At 36.6% G+C, this 17,579-nt stretch overlaps 1 protein-coding gene and 1 pseudogene across 2 annotated transcripts in view; both read right to left on the reverse strand.

Annotated features, from left to right (window-relative positions):
* Positions 1-17,579, reverse strand: part of ZFPM2 (zinc finger protein, FOG family member 2) — a 460,096-nt gene that overhangs the window by 361,099 nt on the left and 81,418 nt on the right. The window contains exon 2 of one of the 2 annotated variants that reach the window (XM_059165804.1): positions 3,565-3,723. The exons of the other annotated variant lie outside the window; for it this stretch is intronic. Coding sequence (XP_059021787.1) covers positions 3,565-3,723 — 159 coding nt within the window. The remainder of the gene's footprint in view (positions 1-3,564; positions 3,724-17,579) is intronic. 2 annotated transcript variants of the gene reach the window in all.
* LOC131827694 (ATP synthase F(0) complex subunit C2, mitochondrial-like) overlaps positions 14,035-17,579 on the reverse strand; it is a 43,796-nt pseudogene continuing 40,251 nt past the window's right edge.

The raw sequence follows: 17,579 nt of genomic DNA on the forward strand, positions 1-17,579 counted from the left end.
AAAAGGCCTGCCCTTTGACAACAAGGAAACAGACAATATCCATATGGAGCTGAGGAAAATACCACAACAGTAAGAGCAGAATCATTTTAAATACTAAAAATATCCCATATAACACAGCTCAATTTCAAAAGTAGGAATATTTACTTATGAAAAGTATGTCTTCATAGACATACAAAAGCAGGGAGTTTTTCCTTATTTTTTTTTTTTTGAATAAAAAGGAAAGTTACAATAGCATAGGATTGTTTTTATACACAACACAGTTGCTAAGATACAAATGAAGACAGACTATAACTGTATGTGTATCCTCCGTATCTTCCCCTGACGGTCGGAACACCTTGTTTGGAACACTTATGGTATTTTAACCATGTTTTTGTGATCTGAGTTTTTAAACCACTATCTTTTGTTTAATACAAAGAAAGCATTTGATGTTCTAAAGTGTTATCCCTGGAACTCCATAAAGAAACCATGTCCTTGTTATATCTTAATCATGGCTAGATCTTTAGCAGAAGAAACTTTCCAAAGACTATAGTTAATTTTCATATATATGTATACATATATACATACACACACACACACACAATTTCCATGTTGTTGTAAATGACATTAAAATATTTTCTTTCAAATATTTATTTATTTATTTGACAGACAGAAATCACAAGTAGGCGGAGAGGCAGGCAGAGAGAGAGGAGGAAGCAGGCTCCTCCCTGAGCAGAGAGCCCAATATGGGGCTTGATCCCAGGACCCTGGGATCATGACCCGAGCCGAAGGCAGAGGCTTTAACCCACTGAGCCACCCAGGTGCCCCGACATTAAAATATTTTCAAAAAATATGTTTCATCAGTGAGTCCAAGCTGAAATTATTTTTCTTCAGAACATTTCTTATATGCTCCTTCATCATGATGTTAGTGGTCTCATTAACCACTGAAATACTTACACTCTTTTAATGCTAAGCCTATCTCCTTCCCTGCGACTGGGAAGAAAGCATAATCGTGTATCACTGAGACTAAAACATGAATTTCTACAGAAAGATCAGTTTCTAATTTTCCAGAGAGAAAATTTTCTCTTCCGATTGTAGCTAATCAACTTAAGTGAAAAATGGATGGAATTCCGACCATGACCTCAAGGGGATGTAGTCTCGGCTCTCTCTTCCGCCAGTTCCTACTGACTGCAGTGAAAATCTTCTGGTCTCACATTTTATGAGAGTAAAATAATGAAATTCTTTTCCTATTAAATAAGGCGACAGCAGTTTGTAATAGTTATAGTCGTATTTATCCTGCAAAAATTGTATGAGAAAATGAAAATTCTTATTTCTGCCTCTCATTGCTTTCTTATTTCAAACTAAACATTAGGAAGTTTTTTTTTTTTAACATATGATACATTAATTGTATATTTATTTATAATTTTACATTAATTTGTATGTTAATGATAGATTTAATTACATGTATTTTCTTATAAAATACTAAAATACTACTAACTTAAAACTTGGAGTTCTATGTTCTTTTGTTAAGCATAGCCCTCAATCAATGATCAGCCCAGAATGTAATCTAGCAATACCTATCACTACTGCTTCTCTAGAGAAATTAAATGGACAAAAATGTCTGAGTCCACATACTAACTCTTTTTACAAGAACAAGAATATATGGTACATGCTAACTCTTGGTCCCTTCCCTTTACTGTAATCCTATAACATAGGGCAGGTTCTCTATAATGCATTTAAAAATATACTTCCTGGGGCACCTGGGTGGTTCAGTGGGTTAAAGCCTCTGCCTTCAGCTCAGGTTGTGATCCTGGGGTCCTGGGATCGAACCTCGCATCAGGCTCTCTGCTCAGCCGGGAGCCTGCTTCCTCTTTTTTCTCTCTGCCTACTTGTGATCTCTGTCTGTCAAATAAATTTAAAAAAAAAAAAAAAAAATATATATATATATATATATATATATATATATATATATATACACTTCCTGACAAAGAGGGACCATGGAATCTCTTCAAATATAGATGAAAGCACTTCTCATTTCCAGCCAGCTTTTACATGTAATGCTGAGGCTACTATAATCAAAAAACGAGTCTAACACCTAGAACAACTACAGAATACATTTGGCCAAAAGTCTACGTCAAAACTACCAGAAAAGGACTACTCAGTCCATTCCATTCTCATCTTCAACCAAAAGCCTCCAACATGGGAAACAAAGGCCACATTACAAAGTCACCTTGAGGTCTTCAAGAGTGAATGGTCAAGGAGGTTTTCTCAACTTCAGGGCAGCTGGAGGCTAGTGCCACTATTCCATCTCCAAGTTGTTCGGGTTCTACTGACCACAGGAATGGGAAGTAGCTGACTTCTTTTGTTTCTAACACACCAGCAACAGGAGAAAGTCAAACTGGAATTTTAACAATGTACATCAAATGTATATGTGGCTCCTGAGATATGGGTATTGGTTGGGTTTGGGGAAGCTATATCATCATTCTTAATTTCAGACTGTCAAGTCTGATCAAGAAACTTACATATGTTAAAAAACTTCGCTTCACATAATTTCTCTGCCTTAAGAAAAAAAAAAAAAAACGGACATCCAAAAAAGCGGAACATAACACAAACACAGATATGGAGATAGATGGTCACGCCCTCTAGGACATGGTCATGGTAAAATCAGCAAAAGGAGCTGTTCAAAGCATCAGAGTGACCCAAACTTATGAAACTATGCGCTGGTGCAGGAGGTGACAGAAGACTCATCTCACTTACAAAGAAAACCAATTAAATAAGAAAAAAACCTTTAAAAAAAATCATGAGAAAACTTAAATGCACTTTTGGAAAAAAGCAAACAAGTGAGTACACATACCCAATGAAGATAGTGTTACTGGCAAGGCCACCTTGCTCCAGGTCAAGGGTGGAAATAAACTGAGATACATGGTCTCAGGCATAAGGTTAATGCGTTAAAAGAGCATCTAGGAAGGGAAAATAGTGTGTATTTTCTTACTTGACAATATCTTAAAAAGGACCATCCTCTGTTTTGAAAGTCAATGTCAAACAGTTAAAGCACTCCATTGTGTTTTGTTTTGTCTAATTTGTTTTTTATTAAGTAAACTCTTAGCCCACCTTGGGGCTCAAACTCCCAACCCCAGGATAGAGAGTCACATGTTCTTCCGACTGAGCCAAGGAGGTGCCCCTTAAGCATTCAGTTTCTATAAGTTGTGAGCCAGAAGCTTAGGCTGGGGCCATCTGCCCCATTCAGTGCTTTTTCTCAGTGCCTTGCAAACAACTGACGTTCAATAAGTACTTGCAAAAGAATAAATGAATACATGAGAAAAATAAAATGTATTAGAAGTAATTGGCCAATCAACATGAAAATATTTTTTAAATATTACAAAATGACTTATTAAAGTGGAATTACTTCTTTTCGCCCTCAAAAATAGCATTTTGTGTTTAAAAAATTCTGCGGCTATTTTCAGACTCTCGGATGACATTATCAGCCCCTTGCACACTTTCATCGCACTCTCTCAGCGCGTTTTTTAAACTTTACAAAATCATCTGAGCAAACGGACTCACAGATTGCATCTAGCCATTAATGATTACCTTTGTTACAAAAGTATTCCACTTCTTCACAGCTCAGATTCTCAGGCCCAAATTCTGTAGAAAAGCTTTCCTCCAGTGGAAAGTCCCCTTTGGAGATGATGTCTGTTTCCTCTGAGGGACACTCTTCTTCTTCCTCTTCAATGGCATCTTCTAGCGGCCCTTGAAAAAGAATCAGGGACACTGTACCAAAAACATCCAAAGAAGATAGTGAAATAAAATCCTTTACAGGGGTCTTTTGATTATAGTGGTGAGAAAAAAAATGTGTTCTAGGAATGGGCCAAGCAGTATCCACCAGCAAGGGGACTCACACAAGATAATGCCACCTTCATATTCACAAGAAACAGTGACCTATAACAAGAAGTGGAAGGAAACCAGCACCTCAACTTACTATATAGAAAGTGACCACCATCCTCAGACCTTCCCCACCCCCAATTCCAAACCCAAAGCTGTTGCTGCTGCTGCTGCTTCTTTTTTTAAAAAATTCTCTCCCGAAGAGCAAAACTGTGCACTTTATGATCATTTGTTAGAATTAACTGCCTGGTAAAGAGTACAAGTCTCTTTTACATCGTTGTACAATTTTACCTGAGATTTTAATAAAGATTTAAAGTAATTGAATGCATTTTAATTGAACGGAGATTTTAATAAAGTCTATACTTTTAAAAATCCATCTTAAGAGTGGATTCCAAGAAAAGATTTCATTATATGTGTTTGAGGCTTGAAGAAAAATTACATATTTCTCTCCCTGATGAAAGCATAACCCTATTCATAATTAATTGAATTTTTTCTGAAATGAAAAGTAGTTTTCTAATGAAAAAATGTAATTTGTATTTATGTGATACTTTTTCAGTAATAAAAATACAACTCCCTTAGAGTGAATGAGAGTGAGGTGCCCTACATTAATGGACCTATTTTATTGAAAGGAAAGGGAGGGCTAGGGTTGTTCAGATGGGTCCAGAGTAGACTACGTCGGGGTACCACATGGCTGGTTGTAAATCTCTGACCGCCCCAGAGAAGCAGAGCGTCTGACTCATTTTACTAAGCAGAAGCCTGCACTTGCTGCTAAAGGAAGCAATGTGGCATTTTATCCAAAGAACACAATTATGGTAATTTGTACTAATTGTCACTCACATCCACAGTCTCATCAGACAGCCTAACTACTTAAAAGGCTTCGATGGTCTCTCCCTTCTGAGAAATGTGCCGGGAAATTTTCAGGGCCAAAGAAGAAATCTCATAAATAATTTAAAATAGTGCCCATGTTACAATTTTTATACATGTGGGGGCAAACAGGAATAGGTACATAGAGCCCAGGAGTATATCTGGTGTTTTCCCAAAAGCAAGTTTCCCAAAGGGCAGAATTCATATGACGCATTTTCACAGACAAAATTAATTGCAGGGATTTAAATTAAGGGACATCCAACCAAAAAACTTCCTCTGCAGTTTCTTTTTTATAATTTTTTTTCCCCTCAAAATTACAAATGTCAAGAAAAAGAGAATGCCTAATCCCAAACACTCTGGCCATGCATGTGCTTTCTTATATTCAAGGTGGAGAGTAAAAAAAAAAAAAAAAAGAACAAATGTGGATTTTGCACAGAGGTGATTTTCACATTCAAAAGTCATGGATCTCGTATTAGTTTTTATCTTTTAGTCATTATTTCAAATTTAAAAGTATAATTTTTAACTCTTAAAACAATTATGTCAAGGAGCAAGTATACAAGGAATATATAAATAGTAATAACATTATATATTATATCATAATATTATCATTAGAACTGATAATAGAACTGATGAAGAACATAATATTTTCCATATTTTTAAACAACTTAATTGTAATAACAATTTTGATCAAAATAAGACATGTGAAGCTGTCTCTTTGTGTTTCAAGTAAGATTTCAAAGCACTTTCTTATGATATCTTTAAAATAACCCAGTGAAGTACGTATGAGAATTAATACTATTTTTATTTTGCAGATATGGAGAGTAAAGCTCAGGAAGTTAGTTAACCAGAATAAGGTTATAACCTAGTAAGTGAAAAAAATTGATGCAAAAACCCAAGATTTTCAAATATTTTCTATTAATATGCCTTACTACTATGCAAAAATATTCTTTGGTAGTTACAGACACATTTGTTCATAAATAAATCTATAAAACACAAAAATCTTCTGAAATGTTTAATTCATATTTGCCTATTTATTTATAGATGCTTAAAGTTGATGTCTTTAAAAATTCAGAAACCTCTTGTTGCTCTTCTAAAATTACTGAGAATATATGTTATAAAATATTAGATCTCCTTCCCAGAAAAATCAGGAAGATCTCCTTGCAGATTTTACTAAAACTAAAACAGTTTTAGTACTAATATTTAACTATTTACATAATTTATATCCATACAAAATCAGTCTGCAAAGAAACTGCTTTAATATCAGTTACAACAGAAATGATAATATATACTATTTCTGGAATATATACTTTGAGTTTTGCCAACAAAACATAACTCTCTAGTTGTAAAATAAATATTTTAAATAATTCACATATATTTTAGTGGAATTTCTTTTTTTTAATCTCTGAATGTTCTTCAGTATAAAAACCTATATATTATAAAAATAATTCATGCATATTGTAAGAATAAAATCAATAGTAATAAAAATGTTTTCTTTTTTAAAAAATTAAATTCGGAACATACATGCTAACATTGTTAGAATTTTTATTCAAGATAGTATGTAATTGAACAATTATTTAAAATAGTCAATAATCATGAATTGGCTCTTATAGTATAACATTTTCAAACTTAATAGTTTAAATAAAAATTAAACAGAAAAGCTCATGTGAAAGTTTGAAGGGAAACAAAACTATATAGCACTGACCTATGTTTAATAAACCCCTAACCAACTCATCTATGTTATGGTTGTATATTTATATTTTATTTATCAGAGATTATGATAAGATCTTAATTGATATATAGTATTCTATATTCCGGGGTCTCTTTTATTTTATATGTTGGCTATCAATTTGCAATTTCAAGCATATAATTGAAAAGAAGCACTTGTTTTCCAAACCAAATTACAAAAGCCCAAATGAAAGTTGAAAAATTCTTGAGCTCATTGTTCAAAATTCACCAGATCTCATTTCCAATATTTAGAACAGGCCAGGCCTCAGGAAGGTGCTTTAATGGCCAACTTGTATTTCTCCCAAAGCAAGTGTCAGACTTATATAATTTGTTGTACTTTAAAATGTGAAATTACTAATCATTCCTTTCACCATGCTATCAAATCAGGCTCTGGCAAAAAAAAAAAAAAAAAAAAAAAAACAACCTCTTAAAATGCATAGTATTTATGGTTTAAGATCAGATCTCACTCTACTCTCTATATTGCATGTTTCTTTAACAGGAAAACCTTACAGATAATCGGCAGCCATAAACTCACATTTTAAAAGGGTAAGAGACACTTGAAGCACAAGTACAATTAATAGCACCAATGAAGGAGGGAATGAAGGAACCTCCTGTGTATGGATTAGTGGGCACAGAAGTCCACTTCAGAAAAATCACCACACATAATTTGACACAAATAATAATATCTACTCAGAAAAGGCTCACGACTGAGCTCCATGTGCCCTCATGGAGAAAATTACTTCTGATTGAGGCCACTTGGCAGGCAAGTATAAGGAAATCTGAATTTCAGCTCTACCACTGCCTCTGATTTATAGATATTTAAACACAGTTGCCAGAATTAACAGTCTTCATGTATATAAATATCAATATTTACCTCATTTCAAAATGCTAATAATTAGCTACATATCCTAAAGCCATGAATGCCATGGTGCTGGATGTCAAGCCCATAAGGCTGTTAATTGTCTCTCAGAAAGAGTAGGAATCCTTCCACATTTTATACCTGATGAAGAGTAGAGATTACTGGGAGATGCTGGTGGGCACAAAGAAATACTTCCATTTCCAGAAGGGGAGATAACTGGGTACTTGGGAACCATGGGGATGGACCACAGCTACCTTTGGTCTCTGAAGATGAAGCTGAAACTAGGAAGATTCACAACACCTGACAATACGGGTGGCTGTCCAGTGCGTGGTACAGCCTGTCATTGAGCCTATGCCAAGAGCTGTATTAAAGAAGCTGCCCCCGGGGGTGGGAGAATTTTTCACTTGTTGGTTGTTTCCACGATGCGTGCTTCGTAAAGGCAAATGGAATGTTCAAAATGAAGTAGTCCCACCTTGTATACTGGTAGCATAATTATGGAATAACATGAAGATAAAGAACTGGATGGTTAAGAAGCAGTTTGAGAAGTACTCACCCCCCACATAAATGAATTTAGGAGAAAAAGACTGCTACAATTTCAATTATAATTGCTAAAGAAATCCCTGAAAGCCATCCACAGCCACTGCAGTAGGAGCTAGAAGATGACAAAGGACATGTAAAGGGAAAAAAAGAAAAAAAAATATATATATATATGAATTCAGAGGAAAGAAGATCAAAATAATCAATACTATGATGACATGCAAGAAATGGTAAGGACCAAATATTAAATCAAATATATGTGTCTTCCAACATATGTTGTCTCATTCAATAACTTCCTACCATGGCAGCCTACTATAAATCAGACCAACCCTCACCTTAATGTCACATTGTCTCCGTTCATAGAAATTCAAAGCACTTCAGAATAAAGCACCCAAGAAAGAAATTAAATTATGCAGAAATTAATATACATTGCCAAGTACGAAGAAGAGAAAGAAATGCCAAATTCTATGGTTTTGATGCACTCTCCCCCAAAAGATGTCCTTTCTCTTAAGCACTCACTGGCATTAATTTATTAGAAATTATTTCAATTTGGTTTTGCGTGCCTTCTGATTAAAACACGAAAAACACATTGTCGTAACGGAACTATAGAAAGCATTCAAGCTCCTCTCCATGCATTAATATTCTAAGCATTCTAGAGGCTGCACAAGACTAGCCACCTAGCAAAATGAGACTGTTTCAGAATACTGGGCAGCCTTGATTGCAACTGACAGGTGGGAAGAAAGTCACATTAAAATATTATCATTCCCAATAATTACAATAATCCATCATAACGTGCTCAGAAATTCTACTAGGTGAGTTTCTTCCGAAAACATACAAATATTTCCAAACCTTTTTATTTCGGTGTTTCTTAATGTATGATGCTTCAGATCATTTTTATATCTGATAGTGTTATTAATATTAAAACTTCTACCACAAACTTTATAATTTCACTCAAGCACAGAACAAAGAATGCATACCACTGGAATAATGGAATAAATTTCTCAAAATCTTAATAAATTAGTGAAAACGAAAATGATGTTGTCCCTAAGTTGCCAACTCCTATTTCATGCTCTTTTAAAGTCATGTGCAAAAGATATACTCAGACAAAGAAATGAGAAGATATGCAAAGCCTTCTAATATGCATAAAACATAGAGATCTCAAATGGGAAAATTTAAGCAATTATATATATTCATGTTTAATTATTACATAAAAATTGAGCCACATTTATCACGTGATGCTACCTTTCAAAAGGTAAATACGAAAATATAAACTAGGGATAGAAAAACCCTGGATCACATTTAATATGCAATACACAAATGTGTCAAAATTCTATACAGGCACACTGTATTTTAATTGATAGGTAAAAGGAGTTAAAATAGAATTTCCGTTCTAAAATTATGTTACATTTTCTATATGTGATGGAAATGAGGTGGTGGATTGATGTTTAAACTGGATATCTTATTGTCTAATACCCCTGTATTCTAGCCTCATAGCTCCTTGTTAAATTCAGAATGATTTTCATAAAACACACAATGTAAGAAAGATTTTACATCTAGTAAGATGATTTTAAGAAAGATTTTAGGTTCCATACATTCTGTACACAGATGGCCTGCCCATTCAATCAGAAATACTAAATAAAAACTCTAAGTCAAAAACCAGAAATCCACAAACGTGTGCCCCTTCCCATCTCGCTGGGGAACATTTCTATCTTCAGAGTACTAACATCTTTGTATTAATTTGATCTGGGGCAGATTTTTGTGGCTCTCAGTCATTCATTCCTCTCTTAGAGTTTTCAGCTGTTACACTCAGAATTCCTTATGAATCATCACTACCCTGTAGGCACACCTCAAAATGCTTCTCCCTCGGTTCCTATTACATTTGTCTCATGCATATCCCACAGCGCTATTTAATGAGAAGGGGGCAGGGAAGAGGGATCTCTTTGGACAGTGCAAATCCAAACTAACTCATGTCATTGAGTTTAACAGCAAGAATAAAGCCTTATTTCTGTAGTCTAAAAAAAAAAAAAAATAGTATTAAAACGACCAAGTTCTTCCTGCAGTCACTCACTTTCAACAATAGTTGCATCAGGGGATCTAGTAGGAAGGAAACATTTTTATTAATTTTTCTCTTATCTGCCAGAAGAATGTTGATTTTTTTTTTTTTTTTCATTTGCGTTTGTTGCCTGCAGGTAGCAGACCAGAGAATCATATAGTGGAAATTCTTCTTTTTGATTAATTTCTTTCCATGTGTTATGTTATTTCTTATATATAATTGATTTGGGGCTTTGCTCATAGCTGCACATCTTTTTTATATCTGCACCAACTGCTGTCCTTCAATCTAAAAAGTTGAAGGAAATTACCTGAATTTTGTTAAGTTTATTAAAACTGAGATCTGTGAATATTTAAATTGAGTTTTGAAATGTTAATGCAAAAAAAAAAGATATTAGAGAATTTTTAATGGAGGGTTCAATCTGACCATATTCCATTGTAAAAAGGACAGAAGGGGGTCAAGTTTTATTCAAATTGTTTCTTTGGGGGAAAAAACGAACTCTTTGATTTTATAAAAATAGAGTAATATTCTCTGCTGCAAGGTCTTTGGTCATTTTTATAGATGGAAGTATTAATACTTCTTATGCACAAATCTGAAAACAATTTAAATTCTTCAGTTCCCCCTGCCCTCAAATGCTTTGCTTTGGGAAACTTCACATTAACTGAATATAAAGTTAAGAAAATAGCAGTTTTGCTTAGAACATATACAAACCTAGGAAGCAGCGACTGATCTTACATAGCAGCCTAATCATTGATACCACAGGAAAAATAAAGTCAGATGAGAAAATATGACAAATTTGAACTAGAATCTCTAATGACTACTCTCAGGAAGTAACTCAGGCATTGAAAAAATTCAGTTCATTAGTAAATGCCTTGTGCATTGACCCAGGAAGTTAGTGACAGAGATGGCATTGAAATTCAAATATTTTGTAATCAGGTCTCCCTCCAGAGCCCCATAAAGCTATTCTCAGTTTATTGAAGATGGTAACTCTATCATAAAGAAATATGAGAGTATATTCATTACTAAAACAATATAGTTTTATATGATTGTGATGTATTTCAATAATAAAAAGCCCCTAATTGGTAATAAGCACAAAAGATGAAACACTTATTCATTATTTTGTTCTCTTTATGAGACTTTCATGTATTCATTTGTTCATTCTTTCTTTATTCATTTAACCAGTATTTATTGAGGGTGAAGAACATGGTAGGCACCGTGTTAAATACTGGGATAACAGCAGGTACAAGACCGATGGCCCCAGCAGAAGGGACTGGATCATCTAGCTAAGGAGACGCGCTTTATGCACACAAGGGCTGAAATTTATTTTTTAAAAAGAAGCTCCATTTTAACACAGTGAGGGCAGGAAAGACTTCCTGGCTATCCTAAATTCTAGTTATTAGTGTATTTTTCTTATTTCCTCTGTTAAATTATAATTCTTTTTGTAATAAAATCGAAGACCAAATCAGGGAGAGAGAATACTGAGCCATTTTTAAGAAATATCGAGACACACAGCAGTAAATTATTACTAATTATATTGTTGGAGGAAGTTTATTCCACTTGACAGTGTGAAATCCATGGTTTCTTCCTGGTTAGTCAAAGGAGGTACCAATCGCCCTCATCCGGCTGGCTGGGTTGGGGATGTGGGATCAGGCAAGCAGGAATTTTTTCCCCCAAGTGAATACTGCTGTCACAACAGAAACATCACACGTTACCCAGGATGTGTGTGTAGTACATTGGATTTTAAAAGCACTATGAGTAAGAAAGAAAAGGGTCTGAATCTATCCAACAGAACCTCTTATATGTGATACGCGGCCGAGAATCGAGGTTATAACTTTCGATTAGCTCATTATAACTTTCGAGCTAATCGAAAGTTATAACCTTATAAACTTATGCTAGAAAAAAATATATTTTCTTTTATTTTTTTTATATGACACATAATGTCACACAAGTTTCAGGTGTGCCTAGTGATTCAGCTTCTCCAGATGTTATGCTATAGTCCCCACAAGTGTACCAAATCTGTCACCATACAATGCTATTATAATACCATTGACTCTATTCTCTATCCTATACTTTTTATTCTTGTGGCTTATCCATTCCACAGCTGGAAGCTTGTATCCCAATTCCAGATTTCATGATATACTACGTAGCCCTTAACTACAGAGCTACAGTAACCCAAACAGTATGGTACGGTACAAAAACAGACACTTAGATCAATGGAACGAAATAGACAGCCCCTAAAAAAAACCCAGGCTTTTACAGTCAGTTAATCTATGACAAAGAAGGCAAAAAGAGGCAGTAAGGAAAAGACAGTCTCTTCAAAAAATAGTGCTGGGAAAACTGGATAGCTACATGCAAAAGAATGAAACTGGACTACCTTCTAACACCATATACAGAAATAAACTCAAAACGGATTGAACACCTAAATATCAGACCTGAAACCATAAAAATCCTAGAAGAGAACACAAGCAGTAATTTCTCTGACACTAGACACAGTAACATTTTCCTAGATATGTCTGCTGAGGCAAGGGAAAGAAAAGCAAAAATGAACTACTGGGACTACCTCAATATATACTTTCTTTAGAAAGGTCAAAGCACCACCAAGCTATGGTCAGTAGTCTTATCTAACAAAGTATATTCTGCAAAACTAGCTAACAATGTCCTACATAGTTACATAATGAAGTGAAATTAGTACAAGCAAAAGAGATGTGATTTTTAAAAATGATCCTACTTAAGGGGAGATATAAAAGAATAGAGAAAAGGCACTTATAATCTCTTGACTCTAGAATGGATATATCTCTCTTCCTAAAGCAAATCAAAGATAGTGTGTATGTTGGTTTGTAAAGTCAGCCACAAAAGCACTAGCCTAGTGGATACTAAACAAAGCACTCTGATGACTAACTTTCTTACACAATTTCTTACAGCAAAGATGAATCAAGCATGGTCCTTAAAAACATTCAGCATCCATTTCTTTGTCTCATATGCAACATACTTGTCTCATATGAGAACATCCAGGAAGTATAGCTACATGCAGGAAATAAAGGAAAAATACCAATTCACTGCAAGGATATGTGGGGGAAAATGTAATTAGAAGAGAAAAATCAACAAAACCATTTGCATCATATTTGGGTCATTGTATATACAAACTTTTTTCTTCTCAACTAATAAAGTTTGCATCTCACTTCCATCTCACCAAATAGATCAGTTTCCCTTTGTTAATTCTTCATTCAAATAACCCTGCTTTATGAAAACAATTATTCGTACAATGAATTGCTGATTGAACCTTCTGGGAAAAATTATATAATAACTGCTCTTTAAATGATGCCTGACTTCAAAAGCTGATTACAATTAGTCTGTCAGCAAACGGTGGCTCTCCAAGTGTCATTCTTAGACCAGAAGCATTAGCCTCATCTGAGAACTTGTTAGAAATTCCAAATTAATTATCAGACTCGACCTCAGATCTGATTTCAGAAACTCTGGGGGTGAGGCTCATCTATTTGGGTTGGACAAAGCCTGCAGGTGATTCTGATGCATGTGCACCTTGAGATCAACCAGGCAGGAACAGAAATGCTACACAGAAGTTACTTTGCAACAGTAGCGATTATATTTATTATTGTTATTTCATAGAAACAGTATAACATCTTGCATTTGATTAATATAGGCTTCCTGTCTCCAAGGTGGATGAACGCCTGTGTACGGCAGCAGGTGGTCTAGAACCAGACTACTTTTCACCTGGGTCACTCTGTGTAGTCACTTCTGAGAAGCAGCAGGTTAGGTTTACTTACTCAGTTCTGGTTAAGTGTGGTCCTGAAAAACGCTAGAGTGACCAGAAACTGCTCAAATCACATCGTTTCAGAGACTCTGGGATGGCATGCTATGGACTGCAGCCTTTTGGGGCTGATCCTAAATGTTTCTTCTCTGTGCTCTTCTAGGAGTCCTGATGATGCAAACTGACCAGGGAGTTGTTTTACCAACGAACCCCTCCCACATGTCTGGCTCTGGTTCAGAAAGAAAGTCTTTATGGAAATGGGACAGCATCTCAGTTTTTTAAAAATTAAGGTCTGACTGTTTGAGGGTCTTCAAGACTAGTGGCCTCAACCCCTCCTCCTCTTTTGGGGATCTACCATTTCAAAAGATAAGAGGGAGGTTACTCTGCCGGACAGAGCTGGCGAATCAGCCAATCCACGGCAATCAGCGTGTAGCCAGCGGTCCCAGCCAGGTCACTCACATCCCCCTGCTCATCATCCCTTGCTCCAAGCCCTTATAATCAGGACAGCACGCAACCCAAGTGTGATCTGTGGGGTTTTACGGAGCAGCATAGCGGCCAACCCTCGCGGCTAACCTCCATAAAGGGCTCCCAGTACTGCATGTCCTGGCACCACCACCTCGAACCAAGGAGTCAGGGTGAGGGCAGCTCCAGAAATCTGTTCCATTTTTCACAAATAGGTGTGGCCTCCTGCTCCTGGCATGCTGCCAATTTGGTCTTCCGTCTGGGTTTGACACAGTAAATAATGATGAATATTTTCTCTAAGCCTGTACGGTCCTGCACGCAGGTTATTTGCACAGCCAGAAAAAAAAAAAAAAAATCCTCCCACAAAACAAAGCATTGTTGTGGCTCCCCTGTATCAGCAGGGATACCAACTTTATAAGAATTTGCCTAATTTCACAGGTGTATATGTAATTCTCCAAATTTCCATTCTGGCAGATCTCTTTCATCTTTGGGGGATGAAGGAAAACACACCTGTAGTTGCCAAAGCCTAGCTCGATGGAGGGGGCTAGGTGCGTGGAGGTACAAGCAGAAGCAACAAGCTCACTTCCCTCTGACGGTGACCTGCCCTGGGATACCGAGCAAAGGGGCCCTTCGTAACAAGTGTTCTGTGCTGTCATTAAAGCACCATAAACGCACGTTGATTCAGTACTTGTGATCATCTCAAGAGGCCCCAGAAAGCACTTCCCCATAAACTATATCTTCAAAAAGACTTTTACTTTATACCAGCACATTACAAGAGTGTCTAAAGACACAGAGGCACTCTATATAGCTATATTTTTAAGAAGAACACTTACTCTCTGGAGAGTTAGGAGAGCAGGTAGGGTGCCAGTTGATAACAAAGTCAGCTTATCCACCCAGCGACGTGACCTGGAGGAAGCATCTAAGGGCTCTCTTAAAAAGAAAATACCCTCTGCCTTTGGCAACAAAGCCTACGATAGAATAAAAGCAAGCACCTTTACAAGCAGAAGTTATAGGGTAAGCCAAAAGGGGGGAGAGCACATATAAAAGAATTCTCCTCCGGTGGCTCACAGCTCTGGCTCTCCTGTACCTGCCTCGTAAACCCCGCACCAGCCTCGGGGAGACACAGTCCCGCGCTGCCCACCACGGCGTCTGTGGGAAGAAAACCGGGCAAGGGTAGCTTCTTTTCCAGGGAAATGGTATCTCATTTTTTTTCCTTTAAATTGCAAGAGTAGCAATGCCTTTCCTAACTTCCGAAGGGGTAAGTTACAGTTACTGTTTCAGTATTGAATATATAGCTATACTTAAGGAAGACCTAGGAAAGTCCTCACCAGCAGCTTACTCAACCCTGAACATTCTCACGCTTCAACCAAAGAAAGGCACATCCCTTCCCTCCAAAGTTTTTGGTATCAGATTCATCAAGACTTCCCTAATAGTCACCGCGTGGGCAACAAGTACAGGGCCATTTGCACTCTGAAACCTAAAGTTCTGACTCTCATAAACAGACAAATACATCTAACTTGAATCATCTAGAAATACATGCTCTCCAGTTTTCAAATAAAGTTTTGCCTTAAACACGGATGTGTCTTTTTTTTTTATTATTATTATTTAATTTGCTTTTGGTTTCTTTCGGTGGTTGTTCTTGGCTGTCATTTTTTCTGTTGGGCAATTACTACTTAGAACCAGCATAGTGTGAATGGCATGAAGCGAACTATACAGATGTTTTTTATATAGTTCATAATCTTCACCCAGTTTACATGTTATTTTCTACTGTCGTTTAGAAAAATAATTCTATCGGCCTCCTTACCTCATGCTTCTATATCCCGAAAACATTTTACTGTTGGCTTGGAAAAATATAAACAAGTAAATCCTACCAGCAAAGGCAAGAAATTAAATGAATGGATGGCCCTGCCATGGACTGCTGACTGTACGCTCAGTCTGATTCACCCACAAGCTGTTACGACCCTATGCTGCCGGACACCAACGGAAAGGACGTACCTGTCCCCTAGCACCACACCATACCATGCCATCTTCCCCATTCCAGCATTCTATCTTCGAGTCAGGCTTACATTTGGCTATAGTACCAAAGCAGTATAGAAAAGGTGTGTGAAAACAAACTCTGCATCCCTCTGCATTCCTGGAGGAAAATCCTGGTGCCGCTCCTTGGCTCCACCATCTTCCTCTTCGTCACCAGTCTTATCCTCTAAACTCTATTATAATGGACACAAATATTAGTGTGAATTAGATTCTCTCTGCAGTTTTGATTAAAATGCAGACTTTCAGACTCACTCCCCCAAATTTAGCAGCTTGTGGATAGCACCCAGGAATCAGCACTTTGATCCTGTCCCCCACACTGTTCACGTACAGGCCACATGTTGGGACACAACTGACATGCTCCAAACCAGTGGAAAGAGGAAAGTGGAGCAGATCTGAGTTATGACATTCCTACAACAGTATGCAGGGCAAGATAAGAGGGGACCATTATCTGTCATCAGTAAATCCATGAGGTCATTTTGTTCCTCTATATTTAGTTCTACTTTGCTCGAGAACACCTTATCCTACACTAGGGGCTATGTCGTAGGCACTGAGAGAAGATTGCACTCATGAATTCTGTAGCATCACTTTCTAGGAGGCCTCCTTTCCATGTCTGAAGAGACATACAATATCAGTCTGAGCAGATATTTTATCCATCACACTTGAGAATTATTCAAGTGCCACATGGAGATTTGGCTGATGGAGAGGTTTTGCGGAATTCCATTCCATCACGCTCCCCGTGCTCTTTGGAAATCAAGCTGTGACACAAATGATGCAGTTCTAAATCATATTGTGGAAGTCATTACCTCTTTTGTTGTTTATTGTAGTAGTAGTTGTTGTTTTTGTTTTTACAACCCGTGGTCCCCTTTGAGGAGTTAGCGAGGGACAGGGGTCAGGAGGAGCACAGGTAGATCTGATCTTTTTACGAGCTGTTGATAAGTTGAGGATCTAAAATAGTCTCACCAAAATCTGCCAGGATTTCATACACAGCTACTGGAAATTTCACAACTCTTTGAAAGAAGCAACATGGTAAGTGGGGAATAAAGTGCAAAGTGTATGTGTACGCATGTTTGGCAGGGTTGCAAAATTGTGAGAGAAGTTCCTTCGATGAGGAAGTTAGAGATAGTCAGATTGTATTAACACAACTCAAAGCAAGCCAACTTGCCCTAATTTGGTAAAAGTACTTAAGAACTATACAAATCAGCAAGGAATATAGAAGAAAAGAGTAATTCAGATTCATACAATATTGTGTTACAAATTTTTAAAGCAGCTGGTCTTGTTATTATATATAAGACAGAGCAACATCTTGTGTATCTGGGATCATTGAGGAAGCAGACATTAAAAAAAATAAAAAGAATGGGACAGATCATTAACTCAACCATTAAAGTTTAAATAAATTTAGAACAAAGAAGGAAAAGGTATCCGTCTAT

Source organism: Mustela lutreola, chromosome 3, assembly GCF_030435805.1.
Source record: "Mustela lutreola isolate mMusLut2 chromosome 3, mMusLut2.pri, whole genome shotgun sequence".
Lineage (NCBI taxonomy): Eukaryota > Metazoa > Chordata > Mammalia > Carnivora > Mustelidae > Mustela > Mustela lutreola.